Source organism: Telmatherina bonti, assembly GCF_933228915.1.
Source record: "Telmatherina bonti genome assembly, chromosome: 7".
Classification (NCBI taxonomy): Eukaryota; Metazoa; Chordata; class Actinopteri; order Atheriniformes; family Telmatherinidae; genus Telmatherina; species Telmatherina bonti.
Genome location: NC_136625.1, coordinates 30,351,371 through 30,376,211, shown reverse-complemented (window position 1 = coordinate 30,376,211; position 24,841 = coordinate 30,351,371). Strand labels below are relative to the sequence as shown.

At 40.4% G+C, this 24,841-nt stretch overlaps 2 protein-coding genes across 2 annotated transcripts; one reads left to right on the top strand and one right to left on the bottom strand.

Moving 5' to 3' along the window:
• Window positions 1–97: 97 nt before the first annotated feature.
• On the bottom strand, window positions 98–4,123 carry LOC306758878 (crystallin J1A-like). Its single transcript, XM_079244303.1, has 10 exons — window positions 4,014–4,123; window positions 3,168–3,234; window positions 2,768–2,944; window positions 2,414–2,512; window positions 2,148–2,240; window positions 1,913–2,069; window positions 1,379–1,494; window positions 1,154–1,231; window positions 482–621; window positions 98–393 (listed from the first exon to the last, which is right to left on the bottom strand). Exons 2-10 carry the CDS (start codon window positions 3,232–3,234, stop codon window positions 298–300), a joined length of 1,023 nt encoding a protein of 340 aa, XP_079100429.1. The 5' UTR covers window positions 4,014–4,123; the 3' UTR covers window positions 98–297.
• Window positions 4,124–16,104: 11,981 nt separating this feature from the next.
• On the top strand, window positions 16,105–23,382 carry casq1a (calsequestrin 1a). Its single transcript, XM_079243688.1, has 11 exons — window positions 16,105–16,497; window positions 19,544–19,637; window positions 19,788–19,888; window positions 20,034–20,145; window positions 20,403–20,476; window positions 20,920–21,050; window positions 21,141–21,186; window positions 21,300–21,354; window positions 21,658–21,758; window positions 21,893–21,967; window positions 22,193–23,382. The coding sequence occupies exons 1-11, from the start codon at window positions 16,264–16,266 to the stop codon at window positions 22,697–22,699; spliced, it is 1,530 nt and encodes a 509-aa protein (XP_079099814.1). The 5' UTR covers window positions 16,105–16,263; the 3' UTR covers window positions 22,700–23,382.
• The last annotated feature ends 1,459 nt before the right edge of the window (window positions 23,383–24,841 follow it).

Genomic DNA, 24,841 nt, shown 5'->3' with positions numbered 1-24,841 from the left:
TTAATAGAAATTATAGCTTTATCTTCATTGTGATGAAGTTTGCCATATCTGGTCCAAATATTGAAAGTTCAGCTAAATAATGGGCAGACTCTTCTTTATTTTTTAAATGACTTTATTTAAAATAAAAATGAACAAGAGAGAACATATGAACCAACATGTTAAACTTTAACAGACATGAACATCCGGCTCCTGACACCCAAAAGTTTAGACAAAAACCTTCATTTACTGCTCTGAAAAAGCTCAACAGTTTATCATGATGTTCTCAGACTCCTCACACAGCGCACAGCCAGAAAACTACTAGTGGTGTTTAGTAATCTTCTTGGCGTGTTCCAACACTGAGTTGTATCGGAGTGTTCTGGTGATCCAGGATGATGGGATTCCCTCGAGGCCAATCTGGATTAAAAAAAAAAACAAGAAAATAATAATGAAAAGGAAAAACAGAAAAAGTATTTACTGAAAATAAAATAACAGACATTCAGACCTGAGCTCCAAGACAAGCTCCAATGAAGGATCCTCTACTGCAGGTGCATCCCCCACAGTTCATGGTGTCTCTGATCGCCGTCTCGTACTGCTTGGCGGTCAGGACTCCATGCAACGCTGCCTGGAACGCACCTGGCAAACCTGAAACAACATCAACACTATCTGAACTGACTTTTTTAATACTGTTATCAACAACTTTCCAAGTTGGAGGCAGTATTCTATTATTAGTTATTTAAGTGGTGGTAAATCCAAAGTTGGGCTGCATGGTGGAGCAGTGGTTAGCACTGTGGCCTCACAGCAAGAAGGTCACTGGTTTGATCCTTGGCTGGAGAGGGGTTCACTCAGTGGCCTTTCTGTGTGGAGTTTGCATGTTCTCTCCGTGTATGCATGGGTTCTCTCCGCGTACTCCGGCTTCCTCCCACAGTCCAAAGACATGCATGTTAGGTTAATTGGTTACTCTAAATTGCCCATAGGAGTGAGTGTGAGCATGAATGGTTGTTCGTCTCTGCGTGGCCCTGCGATGGACTGGTGAGCTGTCCAGGGTGTACCCTGCCTGTCGCCCAAAGCCAGCTGGGATAGGCTCCAGCTTCCCCGCGACCCGGAATTGGATTAAGCGGTTCAGAAAATGAATGAATGAATAAATCCAAAGTTCAAGAAAGGCGAGTAAAAATACCTCATGTATTTGGAAAAACAGTGGGGATGAGCTCCTGCGGAGTCTTGGATAAGTTCTCCTTCACCTGATGAATGTGTCCTGAAATCAAGCAGGAAGTTAGAAGAGGACAAATAATTAATAAAATAACGTCTCAATCTTAATCTTTACAAGGTGTAAAGTAGAATTGGATGATGATGCCTTTAGCCTTCGGTCACATGACTGAGTCCCATGACCGACCACACATACCAATGACTGCTTTGTCCAGATCCTGAGGCTGCTTTCTGTTTGGGTTGCTGAGCTGATTTAGTACTACATCCAAAGCCTTTGGATCTGGACCATTCAGGATGAAATGCTCCAGAAACCTGGAAAAATTAATCAGCTTTACATTTCATATAATGCATATAAGTTTGGGCCACCAGATGTGTTTGTTTTCTTTTTCTGACTGATATTTTATATGCAGCAACTCTGTGATGAAGCTAATATTATGTCAGCAATATGTAGCAATGATTAGTGACATGAAATTTTTAAAAAATATGTAAAGACAACTTTACATTTTAAAATCAATGTTAACCATTTCAAAAAGTACTTTAAAGCGAGTCTGTGCTAATTAAGTTGCACTGACAAATATGACTGACAACCTGCTGTTGTTTACTGTTAGAACAACAGTGGAAATATTTGTTTTTGATCTCAGTTCTAAGAGTCAAAAGTTTCTCCTCAGCAACAAAGAAAGTGGGAAAAACTAAGCTTAAATAAAGGAGAGCCCCTGGCAGATTTACGAACCTTGCTGCTGCCATAGTTACTGCTACACATTCATCGTTGTTCTGGGTGACACGGATGGCCTGTTCGACCTTTTCCAGCATATCAGGCTGCCCTGCATAAAAAGCCACTATAGGCGCCAGCTTGGTTACTCCATCAATCTGACAGTCAGTCTCGCAGCCTGCAACAAACACAACACGATGCCTATGTATTGATTTTCTGCATAACATCAAAGCATTAATAGATGGGTGAGATTTACCTGTTTCCTCCTTGCCTGCATCTACATTCTTCAGGAAGCTCTTCAAACTTGCATGTCTCCATGGTCCCTCGATTGGGAGCTGAGGTCTTGGCCCTTATTTAGCCAAAAGAACCATCTGTCAGCATCTTACCAAGTGATGCAAACACTTTACACACTTACTTCATCAAGTTTAAAATTAGTCGTTTTAAATGGTTAAGCTTAGAATTGCTATTGTCTAAATAAATAAATAGATAAATAAATAAATCCTCCACTGGACTGCTGGATACCTCCTCTCTCCCTGTAAGGATCATTGACAGGTGTGTCATACTCTGATCCTGGTCCAAAGAATTTCAGTGTGCGCTGCTTCAGATCATCAACATTTAGACCTGGAAAACAGCATAAAACAAGATCATAATGACAACTTTAAATGTGTGGAAACTTAAAGTATGCAAATCAAGATTGGGAAAAAAAAATCCTCATAAATCCCACCAAAGATCAACCGAAACCTTGAGTGGTTCTGCAAAGTCACATTTAAAGCATTTGTTGATTTCATACTATTAAAAAAACACTGAGGTAATGTCAAAGTTTAACATGACCATGGAGCAATCTACTAAGTATATAAGACAAAAATAGTCATTTACCTCCACATTCAGACAAGGACTCCAGCAGGACATATGCCTGGTCTCCGTAGCAGCTCTGCTGGCCCGCCTGCCGTCTGTAGAAAGGGTTGGCAGACTCAGAGCGGAACTCGGGGTTCGGATCCTGAGCCAAAATTCCCTTCAGCTTCTGGAGGTCATACACCCAGTGAAGGGGCTGTGCTAAAAGACATCAATCATACAGTCAAAACTAGCAGGACTACCAGTACCTGAGCTGAACAACTCTTCTGTTGCAACAATCAAACATGCAATTAAAGAAACACCTCTGATAATTCAACTTGTATAACTTTAGCAGCATTATAAATGAGACAGTGAGGAAATGTAACTATCATGTTTTTCCAGATCATGTTAATGAATGATGTTGTGTAATAGCCTGGATACTTACCTGCAGCATCTGCAACTGCTGATCCAACAATGGCTCCTATTGCTCTGTTAGCCACAGCTGAAGCCATCTGTCAACACAGAAAAAGAAATACTTAAACTTAGAAAACTGGTGGATTATTTTAACCCTGGAGGGAAACATAGATATTTCTCAAATATCTAAAACATTGTCAACATTATTTCTTTTTCACTTGACAATATTCTGGTTGAACCTAAATCCACACAGGAAACAGAAAGCTCCAGTCCTCAAAGGCCACAATCCTGCAGGTTTTCCATGCATCCCTGCTCCAACACACCTGACTCAAACGAGTCAGTCATTGTGCAAAACCTCATTGGCTGTTGGATTCAGTATATGCAAGCCAGATGTGTTGACTTTGGAGACCCTAATCTGCAGGATCTCAGACATGACTCAGATAAAAACAAACACCAAAACCATGGCTATTTAAACATAAACTACATCCCGCTGCAGCCACAAATGCAACTGAACCAACCAGGTTAGACTAGCTGTTATACAAACCTAGACTCTAACGAGATAGTTCGCGGCACAATTACAAGAGGAGACGCCGTTCCGCACAAACTACGCAAAAACTACAGATCCCATAAACACTAGCAACCCTTCGATAACCTTTTGAGAAACTCACGTCCTTCTAAATCATCATCTGACCAGTTAGTTTCAGTTCCCACAAGCACATTTCTGGATGGTAATAATACATCTAAAGTACAAGACATCTTCCATCACTAACTAGTTTGAGCTCCTTTTTTTTATTGCTAGTTTTAGCTTCAACAACGGCTGTGACAACTAGCTAGTTCCAGGTCGTAAATAACATACATGACATGTAAAAAGTCTGACCTTATCTCCGTCAAACGTAATGCAAGACGTGCTGCAGTTTAACTCATTTCTTGCAGATATTTTGACTTCCCTCAGCGACGTCACTCCTAAAGTCCACCGTTATGAAATTGTCAGCGCTTTAGCACCGCCCGCCAGTGACAACATAACCCCGCCCCTCCGTGATTACCCTCTGAACTGGGAGTTTTGGAAAAATAAAATATTATATATAGCTTTTAAAGAGAATCAAAATAAAATTGTTAAATTGATGATGGACATGGATAAGAAAGCAACCACAAAATTTGCGTCTCGCCTGGTGCATTGATTTGCACCACTTTGTTTTTATATAATTTTTGCATTTCCTCATTGCTAATCAAGGGGCACTTTGGTAATCTCGCATATACATTTGTTCTATTATAGTCATTTGTACCTGCCTTTGAGCGCTTTGGGTGTATTTAAATTTTGTTTAATATCTTCTTGTACTTAGTCACATGTTATGACTGACTGGAAGTTTTGTTTGGGATGAATTTGTTTTTCTTTATGCTCCTGTTTGATCACTGGTGCAAGTAGATTATTATTAGGGTCCGAGCCATACGAAGTATGGCAAGGCCCTATTGTTTTCCAAATGTTTATTAGGGTCCGAGCCATACGAAGTATGGCAAGGCCCTATTGTTATTGTAATGTTTATTATTATTATTCTCAGCACAACTCACTCAATTTTGACCCCCTCAGACCCCGTGAAAAGTTGCGAAACTTGGCACACACCTCAGTCCCGGTGAAAATAGCAATATTCTGGGGTCTGCGTGCACGCCAATGCAAAAATGCCTCGACGGCGCCCCCTAGAAACGCCAAAAATGGCCTCTAGAATGGTGAAAAAATTTTTTAGTTTGACGTAGGACAACGAAATTCGGTACACATGTCTATCACATCAAGACAAGTAAAAAAGTCATTGAAACGCCTGTTCTCATGGCAACGGGCTGTCCGCCATCTTGGCGTTTGCGGCCATTTTTTTGCCCGTTTTTGTCAATTTGGGCGCATCGCATTTGAACGAACTAGTCTGAGGGTATTCATGCTATTGGCTCCACAAAAAAGCGATAGTCTACTTTGACCTAGGGCTACGAAATTCGGTACACATGTATAAGTAACCAAGACGAGCAAAAAACTCTATTGAGAACCTGTTACCATGGCAACGGGGTGTCCGCCATCTTGGCGTTTATGCCCTTTTTATCACTTTAAGCGCATCGTATTTGAACGAACTAGTCTGAGGGTATTCAGGCTATTGGCTCCACATTCGCCATGGAGCTTCGTGACAAGATGGGGACCAAAAGTTATTCAAATCTTTCTGATAGGAGAAAGCGTGTTACCGTGGCAACCCATGGAAAAAAGCGTTCTCGCCATGAAACACGGTTTGCTTATATCTCTGTAGAAATGCATCCGATCGGAACCAAAATTCAGATAATTCATATTTGGCAGCTCCTTAACGCATTGTAATATGTATTGTGGGGGGGGCGCATTCTGGGGGGGGCCCCTAGGGGCCCGATGGTCTACTTTGACCTAGGGCTACGAAATTCGGCACACATGTGTATCAACCCTAGACAAGAATAAAACTCAATTAAGCACCTGTTACCATGGCAACGGTGTGTCCGCCATCTTGAAAAAAATACTCCTGCCATGAAAGACGGTTAAATCATATCTTTGCACAAATTCATGCGATGTGCACCAAAACTGTAACTATTCGACTTTGGTAGGTCCTTAACACATTATAGAATGTATTGTGGGGGGGGGGCACTTTTTGGGGGGGGCCCCTAGGGGCCCGATCGTCTACTTTGAGCTAGGGCTACAAAATTCAGCACACATGTGTAACAACCCAAGGCGAGTAAAAAAGTGCATTGACCACCTGTTACCATGGCAACGGGGTGTCCGCCATCTTGGCGTTTACGCCCATTTAGCACTGTATGTGCATTGTTTTTGAACAAACTAGTTTTGGATTCGTGCCTTTTACTTCACATCCACCCAATAGCTTTGTGGCGAGTTCGGGTGGAGGGTTCGGCATGAGGCGAGGACCCGATGGATGCCGCTTGCGGCTTTATTATTAGGGTCCGAGCCATACGAAGTATGGCAAGGCCCTATTGTTTTCCAAATGTTTATTCTATATTATTATTCTTCTCAGCACAACTCGGGCATTTTTAACCCCCTTAACCCCTGTGAAAAGTTGCGAAACTTGGCACACACCTCAGTCCCGGCAAAAATAGCAATATTCTAGGGTCCGCATGCATGCCAATGCAAAAATGCCTCGACAGCGCCCCCTAGAAACGCCAAAAATGGCCTCTAGAATGGGGAAAAAATTTTTTAGTTTGACATAGGACGACGAAATTCGGTACACATGTCTATCACATCAAGACAAGCAAAAAACTCAATTAAGCACCTGTTACCATGGCAACGGGGTGTCCGCCATCTTGGCGTTTATGCCCTTTTTATCACTTTGAGCGCATCGTATTTGAACGAACTAGTTTTGAGGGGATTCAGGCTATTGGCTCCACATTCGCCATGGAGCTTCGTGACAAGATGGGGACCAAAAGTTATTCAAATCTTTCTGATAGGAGAAAGCGTGTTACCGTGGCAACCCATGGAAAAAAGCGATCTCGCCATGAAACACGGTTCACTCATATCTTCGCAAAAATACATCCGATCGGAACCAAAATTCAAATAAGTGATATTTTGAGGGTTCTTAACGCATTGTAATATGTATTGTGAGGGGGGGGGGCACATTTTGGGGGGGGGCCCCTAGGGGCCCGATCGTCTACTTTGAGCTAGGGCTACGAAATTCTGCACACATGTGTATCAACCCAAGACAAGCAAAAAACTTCATTGTGCAGCCGTTACCATGGCAACACGGTGTCTGCCATCTTGGAAAAAAACCTTCTCGCCATTATACACGGTTTGCTTATATCTTCGCACAAATTCATGCGATGTGCACCACAACTGTAAATATTCATATTTGGTAGGTCCTTAACACATAATAGAATGTATATTGGGAGGGGCACTTTTTTAGGGGGGCCCCTAGGGGCCCGATCGTCTACTTAGACCTAGGTCTACGAAATTCAGTACACATGTGTAACAACCCAAGGCGAGTAAAAAAGTGCATTGACCACCTGTTACCATGGCAACGGGGTGTCCGCCATCTTGGCGTTTACGCCAATTTAGCACTGTATGTGCATTGTTTTTGAACAAACTAGTTTTGGATTCGTGCCTTTTACTTCACATCCACCCGGAAGCTTTGTGGCGAGTTCGGGTGGAGGGTTCGGCATGAGGCGAGGACCCGATGGATGCCGCTTGCGGCTTTATTTTGTTTTGTTTTTGGTTGTTTATTTTGGTTTTTTTTGTGTGTGTTTTTGGTTTATTGTTAGGTTTTGTTTTTTGTGTTTTGGGTTGTTTTTTTGTGGGGTTTTTTTTTTTCAGTTGTTTTTTTTTTTTTTTTGTTGGGTTTGTTTTGCATTATTTGTTGTTTTTTTTAGTTACGTTTTTTGTGTTTATTCGTGTTTTTGATGTTGTTGCTTGTTTTTTGTTTTTTTTTTGTTTTTTTTGTTTAGTTGTTTTGATTTGTGTTTGATTGTTTTTTGTTGGGTTTTTTTGTTTTGTGTTTTCGGTTGTTGATTGATTTTTGTTTGTTGTTGATTTTTGTTTGTTTGTTGGGTTTTTCTTTGTTTTGCGTTGTTGGATGTTTTTTGTTTTGTGTTTGTTTATTGTTGGGTCTTTGTTTAGTGTTTTTTGTTGGTTATTATGTTTTTTGTTTCGTGTTTTTTGTTGTTTATTATGTTTTTTTTTTTTTGTTGTTGTTTATTGTGTTTTTTTGTTTCGTGTTTTTGGTTGTTCGTTGTTGGGATTTTGCGTTTTTTGTTGTTTTTTGTTGTTTATGGTGTTTTTTTTGTTGTTTGTTTTTTGTTTTGTGTTTGTTTATTGTTGGGTTTTGTTTTTGGTTTTTTATTGTTGGTTTTTTTTGGTTTTTGTTGTTCGGTTGTTGGTTGTTTTCTGTTGGGTTTTGTTTTTGGTTGTTTTTTGTTTTTACTTAATTTGTTTGTTGTTTATTGTTGGGTTTTGTTTTTTTTTCAGTTGTTCATTGTTTTTTGTTGGATTTTGTTTTTGTGTTTTTGGTTGTTTTTTGTTGGGGTTTTTGTTTAGAGTTTGTTAATTGTTGGGTTTTGTTTTTCGTTGTTTTGTTTTTGGTTGGTTGGTTGGTTGGTTTTTGTTGTTTTTGTGTTTTGTGGGGTTTTTTGTTAGTTTTGTTTGTTTTTATTTGTTTGGCCTTTTGGTGTTTTGCTCAGGTGTGGAACCCTATGGCGTTGTGGTCTGTGCTTGTAGTTGTTTTTTTTCCATGTGTACGAATTAAGGTGGTGGAAATGTGTGTATCCATTTATTCTGCTCCTCTGCAAAACATGCATAACTGGGAGAAGAACTTACCAATCCTTTGTAAAAACGTGTTGCGGGTGTTCACCTCAGTAGATCTTCATTGCTCTTATTTACAGTTACTGTTAAACATATCAGAGGATGTTATGTTTGTGATGTTTTGGACGGGTGTTGCTGCTGGTTTGTTTGCATTGTCAGCAGCAGTTTCATCAGCACAGGATGTAACAATGGTCTCTTCTTCTATCTCACTGGGATGAATGTCTGCCACATTTATTTGACTTAAGGTCTCAGAAGGCTGATCACTGGTAACAGAAAAGAGTTCCTGATTTTTCCAATGATTAAATGCTTCCATCAACTCGACCTGCCTTTGATTTTGTGCATCCATCAGCCCCATTATATATCTTCCATCACCTTTGTTATAATATTCATCTTTGACTTGTTTGTCGCTGGGAGAGACTTCTGCAGAAGTTACAGCAGTAACTCTGTTAGCATTGGTCACATCGCCTGTGAAGCTGGTTAAACTGTTGACTGATTTAGTTGTTTCTTTAGTACAGGATGTAACAATGGTCTCTTCTTCTATCTCACTGGGCTGAATGTCTGCCACATTTATCTGACTTAAGGTTTCAGAAGGCTGATCACTGGTAACAGAAAAGAGTTCCTGATTTTGATGAAATGCTTCTATCAACTCGACCTGTCTTTGATTTTGTACATCCATCAGCTCCATTCGATATCTTCCATCGTCTGACATAACGCTCTGAGTTGGAACTGCGAAAGGCTGATTATTTTCCTCAGATAAGGGAGTTTGAAGTATGAAAGGGTGATTGAGTGCTTCAGCAGGGGTGATCCGTTTGTCTGGATCCACCTGCAACATCTTTTTGAGAAGACTGATGAATCCATCTGTGTCTTCAGGTTCTGTGGTCTTGTCAGGCACCTTATGCAGTGTTGGCAGATCTTCCAGAGAAGAGATGTTGTCATAAATATACTTGACGGAAGTAAACCAACCTCCTTTAGATCTTTCATATTCATCCATTGTATTTCATTTCCATTCTGAACCGTCATCCGTCTCCACCGAGTTAAAAAAGGTTTCGGTTTTGAGTCCTTTATCCAGTATGTAATTAGGAATACCTATAATCTTTGAAATGGCTCTCATGACCTCATAATTATTTTTGCCTGCAAACAGGTTTTCTCCAAGATACAAGAACATCAGTGTGCAACCCAAAGACCACATGTCAACTGTTTCATTGACTGGAAGGCCCAAAAAGTTCTCAGGGGCCCTGTAACAAAGTTTTTGAAAGTATGGATGATTACACAAATCACCTGACTTAGCAGTTAGTCCAAAATCAATTAGCTTCACTTTGAAAGGCTGCAATTTCCGGTTTACCAACATTACATTGTCTGGGGTATTATCATTATGTGACAAACCGATACTATTGAGTACAAAATTCTCCACATATCTGTATCAACCCTAGACAAGCAAAAAACTCAATGAAGCACATGTTACCATGGCAACAGGGTGTCCGCCATCTTGGCATTTATGCCCATTTATTACTGTATGTGCATTGTTTTTGAACAAACTAGTTTTGGATTCATGCCTTTTACTTCACATCCACCCGGAAGCTTTGTGACGAGTTCGGGTGGAGGGTTCGGCATGAGGCGAGGACCTGATGGATGCCGCTTGCGGCTTTAATTATTATTCTTCCATATTATTCTCGTTCAAAGCACAACTCGCTCGATTTTGACCCCCTTAGGCCCCGTGAAAAGTTGCAAAACTTGGCACACACCCCAAGCCCGGCGAAAATAGCGATATTCTGGGGTCTGCATGCACGCCAATTCAAAAATGCCTCGACAGCGCCCCCTAGAAACACCAAAAATGGCCCCTAAAATGGGGTCAAAAAAGTTTAGTTTGATGTAGGATGACGAAATTCGGTACACGTCTATCACATCAAGACAAGTTAAAAAGTCATTGAAACACCTGTTCTCATGGCAACAGGCTGTCCGCCATCTTGGCGTTTGCTGCCATTTTTTTCCCCGTTTTTTCAATTTGGGCGCATCATATTTCAACAAACTAGTCTGAGGGGATTTATGCGATTGGCTCCATACTCAGCAGGAAGCTTCGTGACAACATGGGGACCAAAACTTAGTGAAATCTTTCCAATACGAGAAAGCTTGTTACCGTGGCAACCCACTGAAAAAAGCCTTCTCGCCATGAAACACGGTTCACTCATATCTTCGCAGAAATACAGCCGATCTGCACCAAAACTGTTAGTATTCATATTTGGTAGGTCCTTAACACACTGAAACATGTATTGTGGGGGGGGCACTTTTTTGGGGGGGGGGCCCCTAGGGGCCCCCGATCTTCTACTTTCACGTAGCACTACGAAATTTGGTACACGTGTAACAACCCAAGGCGAGTAAAAAAGTGCATTGACCACCTGTTACCATGGCAACGGGGTGTCCGCCATCTTGGCGTTTACGCCCATTTAGCACTGTATGTGCATTGTTTTTTAACAAACTAGTTTTGGATTCATGCCTTTTACTTCACATCCACCCGGAAGCTTTGTGACGAGTTCAGGTGGAGTGTTACCAACTTGGCTCACAGTGGTAACAACAGAGGGAGTCAAATACAGGATGAAGTATTCCCATTCTCTTTATTTACAGAACTTATTCAAAACAAACTCATAATGGGGTCTGAGTGTGTAAAATATCAGTAGTGAAATGCTGTGAATGGTTGTGTGAACATGTGTGCAATGCTGTTCAAAAATGCAACCCAAAGCTAAACAAATTATAATTACCGTGATAGTAAGAGAAAATGCTGCCCAGCCAGAGGAGAAAAACCCAGGGAGTGAGTCTGGCAAAAGCAGGCTTTATAAGTTAAGCTACTCCCACCTCTGCAGGTGCATTACATTCTCTCCTAACCACACCTAATACAAACAAACTGAGATGGCAGGCCATCACACTCCCCCCCACAAAACAAGGGCCGAAGTGACCCTTGCCGTACAAGCCTTCCAACAACCTGTAAGAGACAAAAGACATGGTTAGTAGAAGACAAACAGCAAACTACCGGGGCAAAACCCTCGACAGGGCAACAGCCACAACATTCTCCGACCCCTTGATGTGACGAACATCCAAGGCATATGGCTGAAGAAACATACACCACCTCATCAAACGCTGATTAGGGTTTTGCAAGGAATGGAGGAAAGTAAGGGGATTATGATCGGTGTACACCGTAATAGGCAAACCACCACCCACATAAACCTCAAAATGCTGTAGTCCCCAAATCAGAGCCAAAGCCTCTTTCCCCACGATGGAATAGTTCCGCTGGCAAACACTGAACTTCCGGGAAAAAAAACTAATAGGATGCAGAAAACCGTCCTGCCCCCTTTGTAGCAAAACAGCACCAGCTCCTACATGACTAGCATCCACTTGCAACTGAAAAGGCTCACCCATTTTGGGAGCAGCCAATACCGGGGCAGACGAGAGCAAACATTTAACATCCTGAAAGGCCTTCTGACACACAGGTGTCCACTCAAACTTAACCTTGGAACTAAGGAGACTGGTTAAAGGGGCAGCCACAGTCGAAAAATCCTTACAGAATTGCCGGTAGTAGCCAACCATCCCCAGGAAGCACATAAGTTCTTTCCTAGTAGAGGGAGGAGGAAACTGGTCAATAGCCTGGACCTTAGCCCGCACGGGACGAACCTGGCCCCGACCGACAACTTTACCCAAATAAGTGACCGTGGCCCTAGCAAACTCACATTTCGCAAGATTTACTGTCAGTCGAGCCCACGCAAGACGCCGAAACAGTGCCTGCACTCTCTGTATATGTTCTTCCCAGGTGTCACTGTAGATGACAACATCATCTAAATACACTGCACAACCTTCCAGGCCATCTACCACCCGGTTCATCAACCTCTGAAAAGTAGCAGGTGCATTTTTCAGGCCAAATGGCATGACTGTATAAGAATATAAACCAGATGAGGTGACAAATGAGGCTATCTCCTGAGCACGTTTTGACAGGGGTACCTGCCAATAACCCTTCAGTAGGTCAAACTTACTCACAAATTCTGCCCCCCCTACTCTATCCACACAGCCATCCACACGCGGCAAAGGGAAACTATCAGGCTTTGTGACTTTATTTACCTTATGAAAGTCAGCGCATGGCCGAAAAGTGTGGTCGGGTTTCCTCACAAGCACACAAGGAGAAGACCAACTTGAACATGAAGGAACAGCAATGTTGTTTTCCAACATGTAACGTATTTCAACCTCCAACTGCTCCTGTTTCTCTGGTGATGTGCGACAAAAACTTTGCCGTATTGGAACAGCATCTCCGACATCAATATCATGCTCGATTACATGAGTAACAGAAGGGGTATCTGAAAACAAAGAGGGAAATGAGAAGATCAACCCCTTCAACTCCTCCCTTTTAGGTTCAGGTAAATGCCCCAAAGAAGCATCCAGATTACTCAGCGCTTCAGAATTCTTAAGGCGACACTGCAAAATACCATCATCAGGCCCACAAATATCCTCCGACTCACCAAGTGAGGAAACAGATTGCACGATCCCGTCAGGAGCTGCAACAGCAGCTGGATGAACATCATTCGGACTACTCGGACGGACATGATAAGACCTCAACAGATTTATATGGAAGAGTTGGGACTTCCGTCTTCGGTCAGGAGTAGCAACCACATAATTCTGATCTGAAACCCGCCGGACAACGGAATATGGACCAGAAAAACGTGCTTGGAACGGAGAGGTAACCACAGGAAGTAGCGCCAACACTTGGTCACCTGGATTAAACTTGCACTGTTCGGCTCCACGGTCAAAAAACCTTTTCATCTTCTCCTGAGATTTGCCCAGGGTTATTTTTGCTTGCTTCCCAGCCTCATACAATCTCGGCCGAAAACCGTTCACATAATGGCTCATGTTGGCAGCACGAGAGGTTACGCAGGCGAGTACAGGATATAGCCCAAATGATCTGGTCTTTGGTCATACGGTTCGTGGTCCTTTGGCTGTTTTACAGGATAACTGGAAGAAAACTTCTCCCTCTACTTAGCGTAGTAGAGGGAGAAGTGGTTTTATACAGTCATGCCATTTGGCCTGAAAAATGCAAGCTGTCAGCGTAGTAGAGGGAGAAGTTTTCTTCCAGTCATCCTGTAAAACAGCCAAAGGACCACGAACCGTATGACCAAAGACCAGATCATTTGGGCTATATCCTGTACTCGCCTGCGTAACCTCTCGTGCTGCCAACATGAGCCAGGGCAAACCATCTTCCCAGTCCCGATCCAGTTCAGTGCAATAAGCACGCAACAACCTTTTTAGGGTTTGGTGAAATCGTTCTAAAGCTTCCTGACTCTGTGGATGATATGGTATGGACGTGGCATGTTTCACATTAAGTTGGTTCAAAACCTCCGCAAACATGTTTGCCGTAAAGTTTGTTCCCCTATCACTTTGAATGACCTTTGGAATACCAAAAACAGAGATAAATTTTTGTTCAGAGTAACCAAGTCAGGATTTGAGCCCCCTGCAGATCTGCGACATCTACTGGTTTGAAAAGTTAACTGCAGGCTCAAGGTAACGAGAACATTAGGTAACTTTTAATGAGGTATTTTCCAATCTAGGTGCTTCTGTCCCGTTGCATTGCATGTTTTGCAAGTTTGCCCACTCTAACACACCTTATTCAAATTAGTCAGGACAAGAAGACCTGACAACAAATGAACAAAACATCATCTAGAGCTGGTCTCTGTAAAGATTCTCACAGCTGTGTCTGCAGATATATTCATTTTTATTCGTTAAAATAGGGACGACAGATATTAATGAACACTAATGTGTACATTTGTAGAAATTTTTACTATTGGCTAAATCCTCACAACATAATTTGTATGTCAAATTGTAATTATCACTGACTCAGCTGTGAGCTAGTGATTATCTCTGCAAGAACCAAATGATGTTCCATTTCTATTGTCTTAGTGTAAAATGAATATTAATAAATATAATTAAAATAACTTGGGGAAGCACATGTTGACACCTGGATCTATCAGAGGCACGAACAGAGTTACAAAATGTTTTGAGTCTTCAAAGCTGCCATGTTACCATAATCTTTCTTCATGTCAGTTAGAAAAAAGGTGGAAATTGGAAATTTATAAATGAAATGATATGCTAATAATAAAGGGATATACACGCATTTCTGTAACATTTATCATTTTTAAGTTAGCATATTTATTGAGTTTATATTATGCAGAAATTGATAAATATTAATCCATCACCATTTGTAGTTTAGTTATTCTTTATGGACAGATTAACAAATTAGGATCTAAGAAGAATACTTTTGCACAGGTTCATGACAACTTATTGGCAGAAAACATTCATATTTTATGGTTTCAGTCTGTAGAAAAAAATGAGTAAAGCCACTTGGTAGTTTAAATACTGTTAAACCTTTTCAATAAGGCTTGATTACAGTAATAATCACTCAACGTTTGTCAGTCCACATGTGTTTGAGCTGACTGTCTTTTTAAAGGCCTTTCAATGAAATGAAATAAGAACTGAAAATAGTTATGCAAGCTGTCACCGCATGAGGTGTAAACGAGACACAGTTGAAGCGCTCCCCCATTTCATTTCAGGGCTTCATCTCATTTTATTACATGTTTACAGTTACACAGTGAATCACAATCCGGCTTGATTTTCCATAGTTAATGACATATGTTAGACCTATTTAACCCACTGCGTCGCAACACACACGCATGGACACATACATTCAGACTGCATCTTTTAATCTGTTCAAAAAGACTAAATCCTGCAGCTTGAACGGTTTAGACTGACATGTCTTGTTACAAAACAGAGTGGCATGTTGCATATGTGTTTCAATGCTATGTAGCGTGTGATTTATTTTTAGCTTACATCTTCCCTTTCAATCTGTAAAATAATATGACATGGAATCATGTTAAACATACTCACACACATTGCACAGGTGCATGTGTTATACATCTAAAAGACATTAAAAAAAAAAAAAAAAAAAAAACAAGAAAAGAAAGAAAGCCACTTGCCCCCTCTTGTAAAACCATGATTCACTTTCTTCTTGAGTCAGGGCTAAGTGACACCTATGCACGAAGCTTCAGCAGGTGCACCACCCTCTCGTCTTCTGTCTCCCCATGTCCTGGAGTGACCCAGCTCCACATTCTAGCGCTGCAATGATGCCAGCAGAAGCAAATTAGACACCAGCAGCAGCCCCTCCTGATATGTACTTCTCTGTCCCACATCCATTATTTTTAGCTGGGATCCAAGCCTCCATCCTCACTTAATATGGGAAAAGAGTGCCTCAGATTCGTTCCCACCTCTAAATCCACCATATGATTCTTCTCCTTCAACAGGGAAAAAGTAGACAGGTTAACATGCTCTTATGTACACAAAGCTCATACAGCTTCCCCGGCCACCTCCATCACCGTCTCCAAGTGTCCTGTGCCTGGTCAGAGATGGACCAGGCAGTCAGCTGGCCTTCATCGTCACACTCCACCCCACTTTTTCAGATCTGCAACACACGCTCAATCACACACACAAACACACTTACACACAAAGCTGTAACCGCAGCAACTGCCTTGGCCCTGCCTCATCTTTCCCGTGCTCGATTACACACCACGCAGGCACACACACTCACACCTATGTCAAACTTAGCCCAGCCCCTCTTGCACCCTGTGGCCCACTGACACTTTCCCATGTGGGGTTTTTTAATAAGGTGGATCCAGGAGTTGGTCTTGCTCTCTTCTGGGTGACGCGGATTGGAAGGGGTTCTGCATACTTTCACCAAGCTTTCTTTTTGACCCCACTTAGTTAACTGTACGAAACTGTAAATAAATCTAAACTGTCTCAGAGTGGAGCCATGAAGTGGACCTGGGTGCTTGTGGCAGTCTTGCTGTCCTTTGGAGGTTCACTGGGCAAGGAGACCTTGGACTTCCTTGAGTATGATGGGAAGGACCGTGTCCATGACCTCAACGCCAAGAACTATAAGTCTGTGATGAAAAAGTATGATGTTATGGTGGTGTACTACCATGACCATCCAGGATCCAGCCGCGTCGCCCAGAGACAGTTTGAGACTGAGGAGTTGGCCCTTGAGGTGGGTTGAACTGGGGAATATTACGTTGGTAAAAAGAGGAGGATTGCAATATACAGTACCAGTCAGGATTTTGGGCACGCTTTCTTCATTATGGGAAAATGTGCACAAACTCATGACTGGTACTGTAAGTAGTGCTGGATTCAGTACACAGACATTTAAATATACTGGAGCTGCTTTTAAGATTTTGGTTGGAGACTCTAAAAGAGTTTTACTTTATAGTTTTGTTTAAGTCGTCAAGCTTAAAGTCAACACATCTAAAGTAAAGCATGCCTCTGCTGTTGGTTTGGGAATGTTGATGCAAAAGCATACATTAATACAAATGAGAGGGCTGCAGTTTTTTCCAGCATGGTTACTGGATTGAAAACCCACTGACAACAATCCACAAGCTTCCTCAACTTGTGTCAAATGCTGAGCATGAGTGCATGTGTATCTGTGTGTATTTTTGAGCAAGATGATGGACCTTATCACACTTGTATCAGCATGCCAATCACATGTTAGGCCTCTTGTCAGCCTGGAGACTCAACAGTTTCATCACATTCCTCGCAGAGAGGCATTACATCACCCTTCAGAGCAAAGTTACGGTGTCAGCTCTCAAAGCATCAAACAACAGCTTACCAAGGCTGACTCTCAATTTACACCTCAATTTACTGTATATTGAATGTCACATTTCCCCAGGAATAGTTGAGCTTACTTTTCAGTTCAAAGATGTTTGCAGACATAAACAACAGCCTTTTTCAACCGAACAGGTTTTAACATAACTATCTCAAACACAATCTAGACCTAACAGGTTCTTAAATGGCCTTTTATGGCAAGTATGGTACATTTTAAAGAAATATTTAACCCGTATCTGCTCTGATTATTACAGATGGAAAAATGAATTAATTAAGGTGCTTTATGGAATACACTGGAGCACGAATATTATGTCATGTCATGGCATTTAGCATGTTTATTGTACAGTGTAAACGTCACTACAGCCTTGAACATGTGCATGATCATGTTGTACTTTGAAGTGATATGAAATGCAAATGGTGTTAACATCTTATGTCTGTTACTTAAAAATCCATTAACAGCATATAAATGTTCACTGACTCATTGAAAGGTGTAATCTTATTATTCTTTTGATATATAGTGAGCAAATAAATGTAATTTAAATATTCGCTAATATTTTATGAATTAGAAAAGCACAGTTGAGAAGAAAATATTACTAACAGCAGGCAGCAGTGGCCTGATTTGATTGACTGTCCTGAGTATATCATATTATCTCGACAGTCTCTGGTGTTGCTGTAACGGGTACTGGGGCTTGGTCTCGGGGCTGCAGGCCGGCATTTGAGGCACTGGCTCAAGGAATGCCGGCTCAGCTCTGTGCAGTGATTGACACTTGCAGTACTGTACTTGTCAGCGGATCCCTGAGTGCTGAGCATCACTGCCGCCTGGCCAAAATAGTCCCTAGGCTGGTGTGGCCCCAGGGTGCTATATTTATCCCAAGATGCTTTTGTGGCGGGCCCAGCTCCCTAAAGGTTTCTGTTTCTCTTATGAATGTATTATGATTTATATTTAATGAGGTTTTAATATTAGTAACAGGCAACAGCAGAAGGTGCAACATTTCAGAGGTCAAGGCGCGCTGTGGGGGTTCGTGAATGGCAAATGACACATGACATGAGGAAGTCTTAAGTGGGTGCTTTCTTTTTGGTCATTTGAGACTCTTTGGGTTGTTAAAGTGGCCTCTCTTTGTGTCCACTGACTTTGTGTTTTTTGGCAAAATAGTTAATCAACGTATACATTTAGATTTGAGTGCACACACAGGCAGTTATTTACATTTTCTCACAGTGCATTCGTATCAAATATTCAGTAGATTTGAACAGATTATACTGAATATATGCTGTTCATCGTCTTTTTTTCACACAATTTTTTCACATGTTTTGGGTAAATCTCAACAAACAACAACATGACAAGCCCACAAAAATAAAAACTGCACTGCTGTTATGCTGTTCACGTGTTGCCAGGCGGTGAAACGTGCAGATATGAAGCCATGAAATCTCAACTCAGATCCTCAGGTTTAACTTTACATGTAGCTGAAGAGGTTCAGTTACTTTAAAGAAGTGCCTCCATCAGCGTTGTTTTGGATGAACATCATTAAGACTAACATCCAAAATAAACTTGAATACTGAGAAGATATAAATATGCTAATCTACGGATATTTCCTTTACTTGGAAAAAAATAGAAATAAAAATAAACAATTAAAAAACAGATATTTTTCACTATAAAGTCACTAAAAAAAGTCACCCTGAAAAAGCTTGAATATTTCAGTTTCATGTTATTTATCTGAGCAACCAGACAAGAAACTTCCTATTCAGATAACTCTTCATGAACACAGTGTCTTGAAACATGTATTAAAATACTAAATACATATAATTAAATATGAAGCTCTTTCCCCATTATGTCAGTTTAAACTACAAAGATGTCGACTGAATCTAAATAAAGTGCAACATGAAGATATAAGTCTACATATAAAAACAATGTTTTTCATTCCCATCCGTCTGCAGTTCAAATCAAGTTAAAAGTGATGCAAACAATCATGTGTGCAGCCATCTCCACAACAGTCTGGTTAGTCTGAGTATTCATGCCAGTAAAAGGAGCTGCTCAAGAACCCTGACACCAGGGCATGAGCATTTGTAAGTGTGTGTGTATGTGTGTGCTTTTTACCCTTCAAATGCTCTGAGATGGCCCTCAAACCAACTCCTTAATGCAGTTTGGCTGCAAGTGTCTTGCTGCTATTGGTGGAAACAACTGTCAGTCATGAGGTTCAAGTTTCATACAGATTTAGAAAGTGCATAAGCAGCTCTCTGAAAAGCAGGCTTTTATGGTAATCAAACCACAGTGTGATAATTTTGTCATGAGGAGCACGCAATAATGAAACAGGTATTTGTGAACTGCATGAGATTAATCCATAAAATGCTGCATATAACAGCAATTTTTGTTTTTGTTTTTTTTTTTTAAATCCTGGGTTGTTTAACCAGAATCGTGTGCTGGTGTTTGTATTTTGCAGCGTGCAGCCCAGGTCCTGGATGAGTTTGATGATGAAGACATTGGAGTTGGTCTCATTGATGCAAAGCACGACAAGGCTGTTGCAAAGAAATTAGGTAAATTCAGAAAAAAATGAGAACTTATAACAGTTGGAGACACTGTGACATAATCTGAGTTGGCATGAAGCTGTCCAGTTAGAAATAACAGGATGTTTTACAACTTGTTTGTACAGAATAAAATGCTGTGTGTGGATTTTATTCCTCCAGGCCTTGATGAGTCAGACAGCATCTTTGTCTTCACGGATGATGAAGTCACAGAGTATGATGGCGAGCTTGAAGCAGACACTCTTGTGGAGTTCATCTACGATGTTCGTGAGGATATATGTCCCAGTTAATAGCCTGTCTTGTCTAAGAAAAAAAAAAAGAATTATCTATTCTTTTCTACAATGACATCCTCCTCCAGTCTCTCATTCTGGTTCCCTACTTTCTCTTTCTTCTCCATTTCCTCTACAGCTTCTCGAGGACCCAGTGGAAATTATTGACAACAGCAGAGAGCTGAAAGGCTTTGAAAACATTGAAGAGGACATCAAACTGGTGGGCTACTTTAAGAGTCACAAATCAGAACGTAAGAATCTGTGCTGTGCTTGCTTGATAACCTGTGTAGGACAACTACCACACTGATCTGAGATCATCATTATGGCAATTTATTATCATGCTGCTGCTTTTACTTCAAAATACTTTATTTTAAATTTCATCTTGGTAAAAAAAAAAAAACAAAAAAAAAAAAAACAGTAATAAACAAAAAAAAGTCTACACTCTTAGATAATTCATAAAGGGAGAGATCTACTAAAACAACTTGATGGATGATGATGAACATTTCAGATTTCGATGAGTTTGCGGATGCTGCCGAAGAGTTCCACCCTCACATCAAGTTCTTTGCCACGTTCAATCCCAAAGTAAGTAAGCATGATACATTGTTATTATAGCAAATTTCTCTAATTTGCTATTATATAAATCAGGAGGAGAAACTCCCCGAGGGCGGCAGTCCTGCAAGTGTTGGGAGTTTCCCTGCTGCAACACATCCTGACACCTATCATTAATTAATTTATGCTTTTTTGCAAACTTGTGCAGAGCTTGAAGTCAATTTCTGCACAAGTTAGTTAATTAGCCATTATTTAGAGTCAAGTGTGTTGCAGCAGGGAAACACCAAAACAAGACTCCGGTCCTCAAGGACATACATGTGTGTGTATGTGTGTGAGTGTGTGTGCACAGTAACAAAATAAATATATTGTACGCTCCTTCATTTCTGGGGTTTTACATATAATGAAACCATCTAATCCTCTAAGCAGGTCAGCATTTAAGCTCAGATGTCGGATCTAACAGTTTGACTGTGTCTCAGGTTGCCAAGGCTCTGGAGCTGAAGCTCAATGAAGTCGACTTCTATGAACCCTTCATGGATAATCCAATTGTTATTCCTGGAAAACCTTATACAGAGAAAGAGCTGGTGAAATTTATTGAAGCGCATGATAGGTGAGTCCCGCTTAGATCAACAAAACAAGGTTTTCATGAATCAAAAGCTTGACAAATGCAATAAAAATCTAATGGATCTGTCTCATTAAGACCAACCCTGAGGAAGCTGCAACCACACAACATGTATGAGATCTGGGTGAGAACTTTGATGCATTTTGCAGCAGTATTTTTACAGTTTTTTTGGCATTGTGACTGTAAGGTCATCAGTAAAGCCTCATAAAGTTCAGTTTGTCTTTTTTGGTTCTACAGGATGACGATGTTGATGGTGAACATATTGTCGCTTTTGCAGAAGAGGATGATATAGGTAAAGTAGCATAAAATCTGGAATTCTGCAACTGTAGTGTGAGAACATCAGCAGTGCTGTGATTTGTTATTGCATGCTTTTGACAGACAACAAAGGGAGGGAAACTTTAGTAAATCTATAGATGGGTAAAATACAAAAGCAAATTCCTTAAGCAGGATTACATCGTAAAATTAAGTCAAATGAGTGTGTAATGCTTGTGTGTGTGTGCGCATGTATCATTGATTGATTCAGTCATGCGATCATTCATTCATATAAAGTTAGCTTTTTAGTTGTTACTGACCAGCAATGTCTTTCTCCACTCAGATGGTTTTGAGTTCCTTCATATCCTTAAACAAGTTGCTGAGGATAACACAGACAACCCTGACCTTAGCATTGTCTGGATTGACCCTGATGACTTCCCTCTGGTAAGATTATGAAGCAGTGAGACTTGTTGCATAAAAAACTTAAGACAAAGGAAAACCAAGATTTAACGGTAAAAGAGGAAAACTGCAATGTATTATGACAATGCTTTGATATTTCTATTTATTTCTCCCTGTAGCTTGTGCCACACTGGGAAAAGACTTTCGGAATCGACCTGTCCCACCCTCAGATTGGTGTCATTGAGGCCGATGATGTGAGTGATATTTATTTTATTGAGTTTTTCTGCAATCTCACAGAACGTTGCAATACTTGGCAAACGTTCGCCAAGTTTATGCAGTGACCTCATGCTCATGCACATCTTGCAGCTGACAAAATCATTTAAAAGCTCGGTGATAAAACAACAACAACAAAAGAAAACAACACAGAGTTTCACTTCCTTGAAATCTCCAGAAGCAAATGGTTTCTGTTTGTTGTGCAGGACGACAGCGTGTGGATGGACATGGACGACGGCGACGACCTCCCATCAGTCGATGAGCTGGAAGACTGGATAGAAGATGTACTCTCTGGTGACATTGATCCTGATGAGGAGGACGACGATGATGATGACGATGATGATGATGACGATGATGATGACGATGATGACGATGATGACGATGACGACGACGACGATGATGATGACGATGATGACGATGACGATGATGACGATGATGATGATGACGACGACGACGACGACGATGATGACGATGATGATGATGATGATGACGATGATGATGACGACGATGACGATGACGACGATGACGATGATGACGACGACGATGATGACGATGATGACGATGACGACGACGACGACGATGACGATGATGACGATGATGACGATGACGACGACGATGACGATGATGATGATGATGACGACGACGATGACGACGATGACGATGATGACGATGATGACGACGACGATGACGACGATGACGATGATGACTACTAAATCATTAAGTCATTATCTCTTCAAATCTGACCAATGCAATTTTAAGAGACAACACCTGTAACTCTACCTATTCATCCTCTTTTGTAACTTCTTCCTATGCTGAACTCGTCCGTCCATGTTGATGTCTCATCTTCTCATCATCTTCCTCTTCATTTCACCAGAACAATATTCCATTACATATTCCATACTCCCTCACATATTCACTAATCCTCCATGTAACAAAAGCACTCTCTGAGATGCCACAATACCACATGTAGCACTGGCAATAAAAAAAGAAAATATCTTACAAAATCTTGCCATTTATTGCAATAGATTTTTTATTAATAGAATTAAAGTTTTTATTTTCCTAAGCACTGGAGGGGTTGCATTGTTTTATGCAGTATGCCTGCGTCCATCTGTGGAGTCTCTTGCTGTTTGAATGTGTTTTATTACATTCTACCATTTTCTTGACTGCCCCTGTAGTAAACTGACTGAGATCAAACCCATGGGTGCTAGCAGTCTGTTGGTCTTCAATAACACCATAATATCATGGTACTCTACTGTAAAATCAGTGTAATGCTGTACATCATATGGACGTTTTCTACTATGATGAATTATCATGACAGCCAGATTCTATTTTTGTAACAAGAAAATATTAAGTTACTGTAAAGTCTTAAATAAATGACAGCTTGGACAGAAACCCATCAATTGTATAGTTTTTACAGATGTGTGTGTGTGTGTGTATGTGTGTGTTTGTATGTGTGAACTGTACACAGCATGTCATACCTGATGATTTAAATAATTATCAATGAAGTATAGAAAGACAGAAAATATAGACGGCACACCCAAATCTGTCCAAAAAAATCTAAAACAAATCAATTTCACATATTGGTATTGTGAAACTGGCTGATTTTTTTTTTTTACATGAATAAATAAGAATGGCATTACACGATCCCTGACAAAAATGTTGCAAATGGTTTGAGCCACTTTGTACCCTTATTTTAGAAAGAATTTTACAACCTGTTCATCGCTGAAATCTTTCGGTGGATGTTCTTTCAGATGCTTTAATTGCAGAAAGTTAATATTTAATTATTACAGTTACCAGCTGAATATTCTGGCATTATTAATTAAATAAATTATTTTTAAAAAATATTTAACAACCTCATTTTTACATCTAAAAAATATAGACTCATCTTACAATTTTAGTTATTTTTTCAATTTCAATTTCAATTTATTTTTATTTAAAAGGGACAATGCCAGTTAATGAACATCATGTACAGCTTGCAGATGTAAACAAGCCAGATTATATTTCCACCTGTTGTCCCCTAACAGATGTTCCCTAAAATTACAAAATGACCTAAATTACCCTGAAATTTTATTTCTAGAGAATCCATGGGAAGGTTGTTCATTCATCAGGTTATGGCAAAAGATGGTGGTCAGTTCAAGTTAACTGTGTCTAAATGTTAAATACACTGGAAAAAATTAAAAAGGAAACATGCAGGTTAACCAAGGAAGATGTCAGTGTGTCAGGAAAGTTAACTCAAACCAATTTTTTAAAATAAAGAAATGCAACAACCTAGTGTTTTTGACCGCACGGTCAGAAAGCTGATGAAGGGGATAGAATGTACCTCTAAGAAAGCCAAAAGAAGAATATTATTCATATTTAAAAAGAAAGAAATACATACATACTGTGGATAATTAGTCATGAATCACCATTTTCCATCATACAAACTGAAACTTTTTTTAAGTTCAAAAAAGCTTATAATGCTTAAAACTTAATTCCACATTTGATGATATGGAGTTAATGTTAGCTCAGATACCTAGGGAAATGGTACTTCTTACTTCCACAATACAAGTGCAGGGGAACTTGAAATTTTGGACACACCTGTTTAAAATAAATTTTGTGATTATGTATGCGATTTTTCAGGATTATGATTCATTTTACCATAGAATCCATAGTTTTTGACAGCTGTGTTTATACATCTGTTAACATCTACTGCAGCTAATTTAGGTTCTTGCTTTAAAAAAAAAAAAAAAAAAAAAAAAAAAAAAAAAGACACACACACATTTACACATTTGGAATTTATCCCAGCTATTTGTCGGCGAGAGGCCGGGTACACGTACACCCTGCACATCAAAGATAGTCATCTATAAAAAGAAAAA